This window comes from Danio aesculapii, chromosome 20 (assembly GCF_903798145.1).
Source record: "Danio aesculapii chromosome 20, fDanAes4.1, whole genome shotgun sequence".
Taxonomy (NCBI): domain Eukaryota; kingdom Metazoa; phylum Chordata; class Actinopteri; order Cypriniformes; family Danionidae; genus Danio; species Danio aesculapii.
The window spans coordinates 14495490-14511460 of NC_079454.1; the positions used below are offsets into that span (position 1 = coordinate 14495490).

At 36.0% G+C, this 15971-nt stretch overlaps 1 protein-coding gene across 1 annotated transcript in view; it reads right to left on the reverse strand.

Moving 5' to 3' along the window:
- adcy1a (adenylate cyclase 1a) overlaps positions 1–15971 on the reverse strand; it is a 144184-nt gene that overhangs the window by 108441 nt on the left and 19772 nt on the right. Inside the window, 1 exon segment of the mRNA XM_056481443.1 lies at positions 10500–10649. Coding sequence (XP_056337418.1) covers positions 10500–10649 — 150 coding nt within the window.

Here is a 15971-nt window from a genome sequence, read left to right on the forward strand (position 1 = left end):
AAAGGTTTAAACATTCTTGAACTGGAAAAGGGAACATTCTACTTATACATTTTTTCACCTCCAATACAAAACCTAAGATTATCAATGACAAAATTCAGTCTCTCCAGCATGAGAGCAACCACATGTGTGTTTGCACAATTAGAACAACCAGGCAAAATGCATTCTCAACAATTTCTGAATGTGCTTGTAAAAAAGTTTGTTCTTGTTGTGGTAAGAAGACAGGGTCGGCGATTTAAGTAAGGAATTATCTTTTATTTATTTAATGGTCACGCACAGAGCAATCGTGTGTGTGCATGTGTGCATGCGTGCGTTGCTTTCTCTTCTCCCGGCTGCTCCCTCTCTTCTCCTAATAGCTGCGTTCACACTGGGCTTTTGCTCCCACAGACTTCCATTCATACGCACGCAAATGCGTCAGACCGGAAACGCAAGGTCATGCGTCAAGTTTCGCATGTTGCTGCGGTGCAAAGTTCAAGCTTGGTGAACTCTGACCTGCGAAATCGCATCACTTGACTGCGTGAGACCCATCGAGGATCAAAACAGGACCTCTCTGGACAGAAATTTAAAGCATGGAGCAATCACTCGCTTTTTAATGTCTTATCATCTTGTTTAATCCCGCCCCTTTTCGCAGCGCCGCATGACAGAATTTCGCACACACAAAGCCCGGTGTGACCACAGCTTAAGAAGGGTGTCTCTCTGACCCAATCACTAGAATAGGCAGGTGTTATTTATTATTTCTGATTGGCCTGCTGATTAGCCGCCGGGCTCCGAGCATCCTCTCCCCCCTCATTGGGTGTTCAATCATGGTTACCTCTCCACAGCGCTCAAAAGTGGACAAGCTCAAAACGTTTCACACCCCTTATACACCTGCATTTAAAGTTGTCCACTTATGATTGAATCAATGAAAATGCATCTTAATACCAAGTGTGAACAGGGCCATTGGAGCCTTAAGCCTGATAGGAGTGAGGTGAAAAGTGGGTGAAACTGGAGTTTGGTAGCAGCTGTCAATAAATTCATAAATGCTCTACTTTATGCAAAGGAAAAGCAACTTTCACAAGCCATTATCAATGTTAGTGAAGTCAGTGAAGTGCACGAGATTCATCTGCTGCAGTGGGGTGATGGTGACTTTACAGAATTCAACCCAAACAAACATGTGCTTTATATAGAAATATAGTGCTATATTTCTTGCTATTTTCTAGCTTGTTCATTGTTGACAGTTTGTTTTTAATGGAAAGAAAACCGACCCATTCTATACACAAGGGAGTCAAAGTCATTCACAAATTTAACTAGACAACCAGTAGTGGGAATGTCCAAAGTGTTAAAATTAACTGAATTAAACTGGGGGCGACATGGTGGTTCAGTGGTTAGCACTGTCACCTGACAGCAAGACGGTCGCTGGTCACACAGATCAGTCTTTGACGCTGTACTGTAATACAGTTTATGAGCGACCAAAAAAATAACCTTTACTAGAATGCCCGCAGTAATGTCACCACTCAACTCACCACTCAAAAATGTTGCTTTATGCACAAAACTGGATTATCGCATAAAAGACATGCGAATAAAGCGGTGTTTCCATTCCACGAGTCAAATCGAACAAAATCGTCACTTCTTGATTATCTGGCGCCAAATATCAACATTAAAATCGGAATTAGCTTCGGTGGGAGAAGCTGCGTCAATCTTTTCCTTTTTTAATAAATTACTTGTGCCTCAGAATGCAATCCTGAGATGCAGTGAACCACGAAGGGTGCCGTTTGAAGGCGTTAGTCGCAGAGCACAGACGCTCTTAATTCTGGAGGTCATTAATAATATAATAACACTAATACTGAAATGGTTAAGGCATTTTAGAATGACCAAAACAACATTTCAGATGTTTTACAATGTGCTCAGCCTGCTGGTTTGTCAATTCGCACACATTTTTTTTAATGCACGTACTGGAATTTGTTCGGTAAAAGTGTTTCCATCATATTTTTTTAACGAATAAAAAATTTATCCTACTCAGTTATGCGCATACATTTTATATGCGCAATATTCAAAACGTATGCATATCTTGGCATTTCCATCAAAATTTATGCATATCTTGGCGTTTCCATCAAAATTGATGCATATCTTTCCATCAACCTTTTTTTATGCGCATATCCAAAATGTGCATAAAAATAGGTGGATGAAAACATAGCTAGTGAGGATCCAGATGAGAATTTCCTTCACAAACATCACAAAAACCATCCACAAACCATCTCCAAACATGTTCATATTGCCCTGACATTTGAGTCACTTCGCTGATCTTTAAACTACCGGTAAAATCAGTTCTCGTTTTCTCTTTGTCCAATGACAGTGAGCATTTCATTTCCAAGCGAGAGAGGGTTTCGCTCGACATGAGGAAAAAGTTGATTGGTTGCTCCCACGTGTGGACTGTCCAATGACATTTTTTAACTGATTTATTTTCAACTTGACAAAAGAAAAAAAAGCAAGTGGCAAATAGAGAGAGAAAAGCATTAGTCAAATGTCTTTTTAAAAAGCTTTTTTTATGTTTGATTAATAAGCGTTTTAAAACACTGAATAAACATATTGTAAAATTGACTATTTATTTTTACAATTTTATATTGATTTATAAATCCATTGTTTTGATATTTTTTAAATAACATTTAAAAACACAATTTAAATAAAGACATTTAATTATGTCTATTTATTTGTCTATTAATTGTGCATTTAAATTGTGGTTTATTTATATACATTTTAATGCTTCAATTGTTAAATTAAATTATTCATTTTATTTCTAACTGGCACCCCTGGTCCTCCATAGAAATTACTAGTAATCAAACTGTAAGCCATTGGCGTGCGTTAGTAGAACTGAATGGGTAACATGGTGCGTATATTTTAATAAACACATATAGACTGCTGAATTGTATCAAATCACTCAGCTCAAATGTCATCTGTTCATGCAGAGGTTGATTTTAATTCAAGTGTTTTCTTTGGCTGTAGCTTCAAAATACAACATCATGCATCTCTATTACTCTCTTTTGTAGGTATAGGTTATAATTTATAGGTTATTATAGGTAAATTATAGGTTATAATTTAGCCTTTATCTATGAAGCCAGATCAGTCTCAAAAAAATACATTTACAGAATAAAATTGGTAAATACACAAATCCAATTCGTAAATTCAAAACACGAATTGGGTTTGCATTCTTATGAAATGTGTTTTGAATTTACATATTGGATTGTATATTTACGAGTTGTGTTTTGAACTGACGAATTGGATTTATATATTTACGTATTGTAAGTTCATAAATTTAAAACACAATTCATAAATATGCAAATCCGATTCATAAATTCAAACTAGTTCAAATATAACAAAAAAAATCCAATTCTAAATTCAGATCACTGATATATATGAAAGTCTGATTCGTAAATTTAAAAGACAATTCGTAAATACACTAGTCCAATTCGTAAATTCAAAACACGATTCAAAAAGTATGCAAATCCAAATCGTAAATTCATTCATTCATTCATTTTCTTTTCGGCTTAGTCCCTTTATTAATCCGGGGTTGCCACAGCGGAATGAACCGCCAACTTATCCAGCACATTTTATGCAGCGGATGCCCTTCCAGCCACAACCCATCTCTAGGAAACATCCATACACTCATTCACACTCATACACTACGGACAATTTAGCCTTTCCAATTCACCTGTACCGCATGTCTTTGGACAGTGGGTAAACCCATGCAAACGCAGGGAGAACATGCAAACTCCACATAGAAACGCCAACTGACCCAGCCGAGGCTCAAACCAGCGACCTTCTTGCTGTGAGGCAACAGCACTACCTACTGCGCCACTGCATCGCCCCAACTCGTAAATTCAAAACACAATTCAAAAATATTTAAATCCAATTCGTAAATTCAAAACAGTTGAAATATAACAAAAGAAAATCCAATTTGAAATATGATAGTCACTGATATATATATATATATATATATATATATATATATATATATATAGATATATATATATATATATATATATATATATATATATATATATATATATATATATATATATATATATATATATATATATATATATATTTGCAAATCTAATTCGTAAATTAAAACTATAGGTTGGGAATAGATACATTTTTTAAATCTAGATTAATCTCACTGTAATCCTGGAATTAATGTAGATTAAAATGGCTCATTTCAATTCTGCCGAAGACATTCAGAATATGTGTGCTACCCAAATAATGACTAAAAGTAAGTCTTTGAGAACAGGTTTTTCAAGACAGGTGACGCATTAGACCAGGGGCTCATCTCATGTTTCCAAAATGCATCACAAACTGCTTGAGAAACTTTTCTACTATGAAAATTGGTAAGGATGTCCCGATACAATGTTTTAACTTCTGATACGATACCGATATTGCAGCCTTCAGTACAAACCGATACCGATACAATAATCAACAAAAATCATGAATACTCTACTTTTACCTATTTCGTTGAGTGGCGGGGGCGGACTGGCCGTCTGGCAATTCTGGCAAATGCCAGAAGGGCCGGAGCAGTTTTAAAATGTAGGCCGGTCAGGTTTTTTTTATTTTATTTTATTTTTTTAAAATATGTATTGTTTTTGCATGCTGGCTGCTTTTATCTCTTGCAAGATGTGAATATAATGCTGCTGTTGATGACAACAACAATAATAATAATAATAATAATAATGATGATGATTGATAATTATAATAATGATACATGTTAAGCATTTGGGCCAATCGGCGACGGCCGGCCGGTCTCGAGATGGGCCGACCCAATCAGAGGCTGTGGATTACGCTGATGTAATCAAAATCTGGCAAAATGGTCAAACAGTAAATGCAACACAACGCAAGCTAACGTTAATGTCAAAATATGGACCGTAAAAAAAGGAAAGGCGGTGCTGAAAAGGTCAGAGAGAGCAAGAAAAGGGCTCTAAAATCAGATGCTGCCAAATGCATAAAATTAACCGAAATATTCGCGAGAGGAGGTGTAAATGCATCGGAGGACAGTAGCGCGATAGAGGAGGTAAGAAGGGAACAGAAAATAAAGCAGGTCACACATCGGATGCGCCGCAACACGGCGAGCACATGACAGTTGAGAGTATGGCACATCAGACGCGCATATTCACATGACAGCTGCCGACTTGTGTACCTTAGAAACTTTTGTTTAGAAATTAGAATTCTGAAATGCATGGCGTTGCGCGGCGCGACGCTGTGCGTCGCCGAGCAGCGCTTCTGGTGTGTGACTGACCCCCTTAATTATACTAAAATATAAATAATAATTAATTTTAAAGTCATTCACGCTACTTCTGACAGTTTTTGACAGTAACCTACACTGTGTTTAACAGTTAACTCAGCGTGGAACTCCCATACATTTTAAAATATCATTATAAGCAGATAACGTGGAATTTAGGGTATACACAGAACAGCTATAGCTATAGTACTGTAGGAATTTGTAGTCAACTCTAAATACATAGCTAGTCTTTAAAGTAAAACATTAAATACATGCATATGTCACAGTATGTAGGTGGAACATAGACTTCTTTTACAGGCAATATTGTAGTATATCTATGCAATAGTCAGACATTGGCTTGCTTATGTTCTTCCTTTCCTGACTCCTGTGTTCATCTACTCAAACTAGAATGTTTCTGGACCCAGTGGCAGTGCAGATAGCCTGACTGCTGCAGCAGAGTCAAGTGTCATGGAGGTAGGAATACAGCCGTAAGAGAAACACACCCTGACACAAATGCTGACAGTTTCTTAATACTGTGTACAGAAAACTGATATAGAAACCACAAACCAGTTAGGGGTTGTCAGTGGGGGCTAGTTCACCACAGATGTCTGGTCAGTCAGAGGCAACGAGCTGCAATCAATCCAGAATTCTTTATTCTTTTTCCACAAAGTTTCCAACAAGTACTAAGCATGCAAGTGCTAAACATCACTTCGGAGTATCCATGTAGGTTGGTGTGTGTGTGTGGTCCCGAAACAAATAAGAATAAACTGTCTGATTGCCAGAAACACTTCAAAATAAAAGCTCATGTAAGCCTTTTTAAGACTGTGGCTAATTAACGATAAATTAACCCCTATGATAGGAGTAGCCTGTGAATGTGTGTTACACACACACAAATGGAGATGCAGCACTAGCAACACTTCAGCATACTTTATATCAAAAAAGCTATATATCATGAAGGATTAAAATGTACAAATCTGCTAGTACACACAAATATTTCTGCTTTTTTGTTATATATTGTATTGCCTTTTGTGCTACTGTTATTACTTAAGTGTAATAAAGTTTTTTTTTTACAGACGCTAGGACACATTTCTCTATATAGGACACTTTTGCAAAACTCTTGACACAGTGAGCACAACAGAAGTCTATGTGGGCTGAACTAGGGATCAATTCTCATTGTTTTGGCACAAAATGCATTTAATGATTACATCTCTCAAATTTCATCAATTCTTTTCTCACTCAGACACAACAACTGACAAAATTCTTTGGACATACAGGACATTTTGCACATGCTGCGTGCTGCGTGTCCATTTGTGTGTAAAGCTCTGTGTGTGTGTGTTTGTGTGTGTGTGCGTGTGTGTGTGTGTGTGTGTGTGCGTGAGACACATTCAAAGGTTACTTCTATCATATAATAGCAGACAAACATTTTTTTATTAAGTTTTTACTGTATGTATACATTTTTTATAAAGAGGTTGTTTTTGTTCCAGTCACATACATTTAAATGTTTTAATATCTATTACATTTGGCACTGCGTATATTATTTCACCATCTGTACACTAATATAATGTGTGGATGTGCGTGTCCATGGGTGGGGCTGTGTCGGTGTGGTAATGTGGGCTGGTGTGGCTACAGTGCCAGGGCTGAATTTTTGCCCCAGTCCGCCCCTGTTGAGTGGAATGTATAAACGGCAAGATCAAACTGAGAACAAAAGTCAGCAATGAGTATGGAAAAAAAAACGACCAATTTATTATTTATTGGTTGCATAAATGTGAACCGTTTACATAAGAATATATAAAAAAGAATGAAAGAATAAATATTAAGACCCTGAAAAATATCTTAATTGAATAAACAAAAATATATTTTTTAAAGTGCAAAATACTAATAAAAGGTCACTTTAATTATTTTTATAGAAAAAAATATTGTTAACTGACCAACTGCTAAAGGTTGAGTGCCAAAAGTTTCAATTTCACACACAGCTTCTTATTGAATTTTGATCCAGTTTTGAGCTGAAAAATATCTTTTCACACTGGGCAGCAGAAACAGGGAGTTATTGTTATAAGTTATTGTTAAGTTAATAAAAATGTGCAGTATGGTTAGTACAAACATTTACATGATCAGAGCTATTTAATTTGTTTTTGTATCATAAGAAGATTACGGCTGTATCAATATTCCCAAACAAAACATTAATAATTTTATAATAATATATATTTTGCATATTATCTTTAACATAAATATACTTGCTGTAGCTGGATTGAAACACACCTTTTCTCAACAGCACATAAAATAATGTGACTTTTAAGAATAATTTTATTTATCAAAATTAATTTTATTTGCATAATATATTGCACAGATTCCACCCTACTTCCCACATGGGAAAAGTACGATAATGTAAAAGACAGAACTGCAAACTTATGTGCAAAGCTGACACTGTTTATCAGAGCACTTTATCTTTCTGGGCTTTTTAAAGAAAAGTTAAATATGGGAACGCCTCTAATTAAATTTTCCCTCTGCCCGAAAGTGATACCATTCTTTGTTTTAAACTGTAATGGCCCTCAGCAACAGAATGATTTATTATTCTTATTTAACAGACAATTAAAACAACAAAAATGTTTAGCATTTAACACTTTTTACATGACTATAGAATGGCTATAGAAAAAGAAAGCAGAATCCAGGACATGTTAGGCGATTTAGAAATCCTGGCTGAATGCATTTTTAAGTCCCAAATAGAGGTAATGTCCTGGAAAAAGTTATATTGTCACCCTAAATAATGAGCTGGATCAGTCTATTTAGTAAAAGGCTTTTCTTTTCCACGCATCCTCGCGCTCTTCTCAAAGCTACTACCAAAGTCAGAACAGGAGTCCAGTGCGTCTCTGTGGATTTGCAGCTGCAGAGCATCCGAGTCTGTGACGAGGTAATCTCAATTTCCCACGCACACAGAACCGGGCCGCTGAGGTAAAGTCTTATGTGTGGGAAGCGCTGGTATTGAATTGGGTATCAGACTGGATGAAGCACGATATGCCCTGACGAATTGTAAATGTTTTAAATAAGGCTGGCACGATGTGCGCTACGTTGCCATTCCATGCCTTGCGTTGCTTAGCAGCATATACAAAACAATGTAAAGATCGCTTGACGTAAAGTAAAAAAAACAGTAGAGATGTGCCGTTGTTGATCGCGACGGTGTGTGCGACCATCATATTAGATTTCTATTGTAATACACCATAACTTAGTGTGAAGAGCATGGTAAATCTTAAAGGGACTTTGCTAGCAAGCAGTAGCAGTGTTGTGATCACGTAGAATAGCTGTAACGGAGTTTAGAGCGCATCAGACTGCTTATATTGGAGATTTTTAACGCAGTCCGATATATATTTTTGGACTGATATCGGACCTATTTCTGATATCAATATCGGATCGGGACATCCCTAAAAATTGGTCATGAAAATAAATTATGTTTAATAAGATGTACTTGTTTTTCCTAACTGTTTATTCAGTTAAACATGAATTTTGAACTGCCTACATAAGCTTGAAACAGAGATTTTTGATTACTTTAATCCAACCAAATCATGCCAAAGTCATTACTGAACTAAACAGAAATTGAATTCAGATGTGGAGTATGCATATACTAGTGGTACAGCATATACTAGTACTACATACACTCACACACATAAAATAACACTCTCACCAGTCCTTACTCCTTATTTGCATCTAATACCCCATTTTGTCACGGGGGCATGAATGTAATGTTCATGAGTGAAGGTGAAACTGCCGAACTGCATTTAAAGTCACCCAAAATTACAGGAAACTCTTACATGAAAGCACTTCATGTAAACACCTTAATTATATTAATGTCTATTAAGGCAAATAACTAGATTACATGTGTCCATGTAAGCGTAGTCAGTAGTGTCTTCGAAGTGAAAGATCCGAAAGGGCATCCTGCTGATTTGATTCAGAAGGGCATTTTTTTGTGTCTGGAGGCTCACCGCTTTGACTTTCATTCACCATCATTCATTTTAAAAAGCACCTGGTCCATTTTATTTGTACATGTTTTTCTCGAACGAATAAACTCTACAGGTGCCTGATAGTTAGATGTGTAGTTAACATTACTCAGATTCACTGTAGCGAACTGCATCCATTTTAGCACTTCACGTTTGATGAGGTAATTTCACAGTAGGAATACACACAGGTTCGAAGACTCATTCTCACCACCCACAGTGCAATTCGGCCAGGTATACATCCGTGCTAAAATATCAAGGTGAAAGTCATAATAGCTTGCGTAGAATAGATCCAGCTCCCAACTCAACTTTGATAATAGATTAACACTGATATTTTTTTCATTGCCCGTTAAGAGTCTCGTGTTAACACAGCACATTAAAGCTGATAAATAAAGTTAAGTTCATAAATATGCAAATCTGATTTTTTAAATTCAAAACACAGTTCATTAACTCAAAAGACAATTCGTAAATACACAAATCCAATTCATAAAGTCAAAACACGCTTCAGAAATATGCAAATTCAGTTTGTAAATTCAAAACAATTTATAAATATGCGAATCCAATTTATTTAAATTTTAATGCTTCAATTATCAAATTTAATTATTCATTTTATTTCTAACTGGCACACCTAGTTCTCCATAGACATAACTAGAAGCCAAACTTTACACATTGGCCTGCTTAAACGATGATAAAGTCGCTGACAGTGTGAATAGGGCTTTAGTGCACTTGCCTTGCAGAGATGCTGGTTATAATCCCACTCAGAGTTGCGTTAGTAGAACTGAAAGGGTAACACTTGCAAAAAAATAACACTGATAAATTATTTATAATAAGCTGTAGATTTAGAAACTAGAAATTGATTGCTTCCATGACGACTAAAAATCTTACACTCAAAACTAGTGAAAGCCAAATGAAAATGCAAAGCTGTTATTCTCCCTCAGTCTGTTCTTAGCTGTTTTTGGTGGACTGTAATGACATTATAGTTGCATACAGCTTGAATACCAACTAAGTCAGCCGCCTGACCCCAGACCCTGTCTCGCAACTGTTTTGTGAATACATGCATTGGTGTGTGCGCGTGTGACAGTATGTTTGCAGAGAAAAGCTTGACCTTTAAGCTAGTCGGGGGAGATGAAAGCAATCTTGCGAGGTAATTACCTGTCAAAACTGCAACTTTAACTTGCGGGGTGGGGGGGTGAAACAGCTGATCATTTCATCAAAAACATGCATCTGCTGGCTTTACCTGTATGCCAGCGCATGTGTGCTGTGAGTCTGACCTGTTTCTCGTTCTCGTCCTCTAGTTGCAGGCGCTGTTGGATGCAGTTTCTGGCCTGTAGGAAGGCCTTCCTCTGGGCACGCTCAGTACGGACTCGAACAAACACACCCGACAGATTCACACCGACCAGCAACACTGCATTTGCTACCAGCTACAAACAGAGAGAGAGAGAGAAATCACAGGGTTTGTGTAACCATCTCTGCTTATGAAAGCATGGAGAACGATTCTGACATTTAAACAACACTTAGCGACTGAATACGAACTTTCAGTGATAAAGGGTGGCATACTGGGTAGTGCGTGTGTGTGTGTGTGTGTGTGTGTGTGTAGAGGTTAATGTGGTTTATGAGGTTTATTTACGCTAAATTGTACACTCGGAAAAATTATGTTTGCTGTTTGTTCAAACTACTTATTTAAAATGAGATATGTCAGTTTCAGAAAAACAGTATATGGAAATGGGCATACTGTGAGCCTCAGACACCACTGTTTCCTCATTTCCATGTAAATTCCAAGAGTGTAAAACCCCGGTGGACAACAGACCAATCAGAACACAAAACAAACTGTGACGACCTATGCCCTCTGCATTTGCATGTATGCCTACATTAGGTCATTCATCCAGACCTGATGTCACGTCATCATGAGAACAAGACTCATATATAGCTCTGGGATCATAAAAAAGCTCTGAAATCATTAATATGCATGCCTCTAGCTGCGTTTGATAAGCCAAACATTTTCTAGTGATAGAACAGTAATACTATTCCTCAGTTAGTTATTTTAAGTATATTTTATTCACTATGTAAGTGGGACTTTTATTTTGAAAACGCGAGCCCCAAATTGTTTGCTGTGCGCTACTAAGCAGCCACAGCACAAGACATGTTTTAAACTTTCCTCAGGATGCAAAATGTAAGATTTACAGATTACACATTTATTCATCTCCACTCTGAAGAGGCATAAGGTGTGTTTAGTTACATCTTTTGTTAATTTATTGTGTTTATTGTGAAATTTGGTGCATATGTTTCAACAAACACGTATAGAATGCTGAATCATGTCAAATCACTACATCTACTCATGCAGAGGTTGATAAAAATTCCTGGCTGTGATTTCTTTGGTTGTAGCTTTAAAATACAACACCATGCATCTCTATCACTCTCTTTTGTCAAGTTTAATTATAATTTAGCCTTAATCTATGGAACCAGATCAGTCTCAGTCTTCCCTAACTACATCAGAACAGCAGAGTCACTTGCTGTCTTCAAGAAATGACTAAAAACGCAACTGTTTAGTCTCCACTTTCCTTCCTAATCTGCAACTTCCTCTCTGGCTATACCACTGTGCCCTCTTTCTCTTTCTCTCTCTCTCTCTCTCTCTCTCTCTCTCTCTCTCTCTCTCTCTCTCAAAAAAAAAATTAAAAAAAAAAACTTTTTCTACTAATGTTTTGCTCTTAGACTTTTACACACCTGAAACTTGTCTATAGCGCTTGTTCACTGCTGCTCTTATAGTTGTGTAAATTGCTTCCTTGTCCTCATTTGTAAGTCGCTTTGGATAAAAGCGTCTGCTAAATGACTAAATGTAAATGTAAATGTCTCAAAAATAATACATTTATAAAATAAAATAGGCAAATACACAAATCCAATTCATGTTTTGAATTTACGAAATGGATTTGTGTATTTGCCAACTTTATTTTATAAATGTATTATTTTAGCTTTGAAAGTTCAAAACACAATTAAGAAATAAATCAATCCAATTCCTAAACTCAAAGCACAATTTGTAAATTTACAAATCCAATTCGTAAATTCAAAACAAATTTCAAAAATATGCAAATCTAATTCGTAAATTGAAAACAGTTCAAATATATCAAAAAAATCTAATTAGTAAATTCAAAACAGAGATATATATGCAAATCTGATTCATAAATTGAAAACACAATTTATAAATTGAAAACACAATTTGTAAATTCAAATGACAATTCGTAAATACACAAATCCAATTCGTAAATTCAAAACACAAATTGGATTGTATATTTATGAGTTGTTTTTTGAACTTACAAATTGGATTTATATATTTACGCATTGTAAGTTCAAAACACAATTCGTAAATAAACAAATCCAATTCATGAATTTAAAACACAATTCGTAAATATGCAAATCCGATTTGTAAATTCAAAACAGTTTAAATATAACAACAAAATTCCAAATCGTAAATTTAAAACACACATATGCAAATCTGATTCGTAAATTGAAAACGCAGTTCATAAATATGCAAATTCGATTCATAAATTCAAAACAATTCAAAAATATGCTAATCAAATTCGTAAATTCAAAGCACAGACATATATGCAAATCTGATTTGTAGATCAAATAGACAGTTCATAAATATACAAATCCAAATCATAAGTTCAAAACACAATTTGTAAATTCAAAACACAATTCATATATATATACAAATCCAGATCGTAAATATACAGATCTAATTAATAAATACACAGCACACAATTAAAAAAATCGTTTATTCATTTTCTTTTCGGCATAGTCCATTTATACATCAGGGGTCGCCAAAGCGGAATGAACTGCCAACTTATCCAGCAAATGCTTTACGCAGCGGATGCCTTTCCAGCTGCAACCCATAACTGGGAAACACCCATACACAATTTGTAAATTCAAAACACAATTCATAAAATGTACACATTCAATTAATTTGGGGAAACATTTATGATTTTTACTGGTGAATTCACACAAATTTTGTTTTGAATTTCTGAATTGAATTGTGTGAATGTTAATGTAAATTGTGCTGTGCATGTATAAGTATTATTTTTGAAAATGTATTATTTTTGAGACTGATCAGGCTCCATATTTATCCACAACAGATCTGGTGAGCAAAATAGGGTAATGTTACTCTGATTTGGTGTATATTTGTCCATGTTCATCGTGTGTGTGTGTGTGTGTGTGTGGATCTGTGGAGTGGAGCTCATTGATATTCATGACACGAACCATATATGGTCAATCATGGATATTCTGACTCTATTGGTTATTCATGGAGAAATAAATTAGCTTATAAAAGTATTTATGGAGATTTTTTTAAACTTACCGAAGCCATAAACCTACTATGTAGATATCAGAGAACAATGTAACTTATTAAACCAATGCAGTACATGGCACCTTCAGTTGTTTATTGTACAATCCACTTAAATTTGTAAAAACTAATGAGTTAACTTAATTCCTTAATGTTGCCCCAACACAAATTGATTGCGTAAAACCCAGCATTTTTACAGTATACAGTTGAAGTCAGAAATATTAGCCACCCTGAATTATTAGAACCCTTCTTATTTTTTCCCCAATTTCTGTTTAACAGAGAGAAGATTTTTTTTCAGCACATTTCTAAACATAATAGATTTAACAACCCATTTCTAATAACTGATTTATCTTTGCCATGATGACAGTAAATATTTTACTTGATTTTTTTCAAGACACTTCTATGCAGCTTAAAGTGACATTTAAAGGCGTAACTAGGTTAATTAGGTTAACTAGGCATGTTAGAGTAATTAGGCAAATTATTGTATAAGGATGGTTTGTTCTGTAGACTAATCGAAAAAATATATAGCTAATAAAGGGGCTATTAATTTTGACCTCAAAATGGTTATTCTAGCCGAAATAAAACAAGACTTTCTCTAGAGAAAAAAATATTATGAGACATATTGTGAAAATTTCCCTGCTCTGTTAAGTGAAGTTTCACAAACTAATTTCGAGAGGAGCACGTGATATGATTGACTACAGCTGATCCTCATTGCTATTCATTAGCTAGCCTATCAGATCATTCTAAAACTACTATAAATATCCTGCCTAAACTTCATTCCTTATCTTCGTTTTTGGAACCCCCCCCCCCCCCCATCCTTCCCTTCTCCCTACTCCTCTTTCATGATCGGGCAACACGGTGGCTCAGTGGTTAGCACTGCTGCGTCGCAGTAAGACGGCCACAGGTTCAAGTTCTAATTGAGCCAGTCGGCACTCCCTGCGTGGAGTTTGCATGTTCTCCCTGTGTTTGCGTGGGTTTTCTCCGGGTCCTCCAGTAATACAGTCACAAGCACTTAACGCATACATAGCAAAAAGGGGCACTCGAGAAACTCCTGATCTTGTATCCCTCCTAATGCTCATTGATCAGGCGGGAACCTTGGGCTCATCTATCTCCGAGCTCAGGGTTCTCTCCCGGGACAGCATGCCAAACCTGCTATCATAGTCGAGCATTATCTAAGTGTGAACTCTTGAAACATCATTTGGGAAATATTTTAAATGAAAAAAAAAAAAAACTCAAAGGGGGTTTAATAATTCTGATTTCAACTGTATGATGGCATGTGCATAACCTAGTTGTACTCTTTTAAGCTGGTTTACAAGGACATTATGTCCTCATCATTTGAAATGCTACTTAGCAGGGTCTTCTGACATTCAAAAATTGCCACAAGTTTCTTGTGAGGGTTGGGTTTAGGGGTAGGGGCAGGTTAAGGCATTTTTTACAGTGTAAATGCATAATGCCTATGGAGAGTCCTCGTAAACAATATATACAAGTATTTGTGTGTGTGAACAAGAGAGAAAAAAGGGGCATAAAGCAAAAGTATAGCTTGAATCAGAAACTGATGTTGAAAAAGGGGGCAGTGGATTTTTTTTTCAATCCATCCTGAGATGATAAACTCAAGTGCAAGGTGGACATAACCCCTCTAAAGTGGCTAATTTGGTAAATGGGGATTGGCTATTGATTGGTTATAACTAAAAGACTATTAATTAAATTCTTTTTACTGTTATTATTTTTTAACTAGAATATCCAAGTGAGGGCTCATCAATGTGAGCATTTAACTTGGTAAAACATATTTATAGCAGGCGTATGAGCAAAAAGGAATAAAATATACTCAATCTGATCGAATTTAAGGTCATAAGCAGGTCTAAAATAAACACTTGCCAAGAAAAGGATGCAAGTAAAAACATTTGTGGCATTTGTGAGTAGATAAAAACAGTTGGCAGGTGCCTTTATTTAATTAATTTTAGCAATGCCTGAGGACATCATATTAACATTGTAATTTTAATGCTGTTATATGAATCACTGGCATTAACAATAAGAAAAGTTTTATTATTATTATTATTATTATTATTATTATTATTATTATTATTCAATCATTCATTCATTCATTCATTCATTCATTCATTCATTCATTCATTCATTTTCTTTTCAGCTTAGTCCCTTTATTAATCCGGGGTCGCCACAGCGGAATGAACTACCAACTTATCCAGCACATGTTTTACACAGCGGATGCCCTTCCAGCCGCAACCCATCTCTGGGAATCATCCATACACACTAACTCACGTTCATACACTACGGACAATTTAGCCTACCCAATTCACCTGTACCGCATGTCTTTGGACTGTGGGGGAAACCGGAGCACCCGAAGGAAACCCACGCGAACGCAGGCAGAACATGCAAACACAGAAACGCCAAT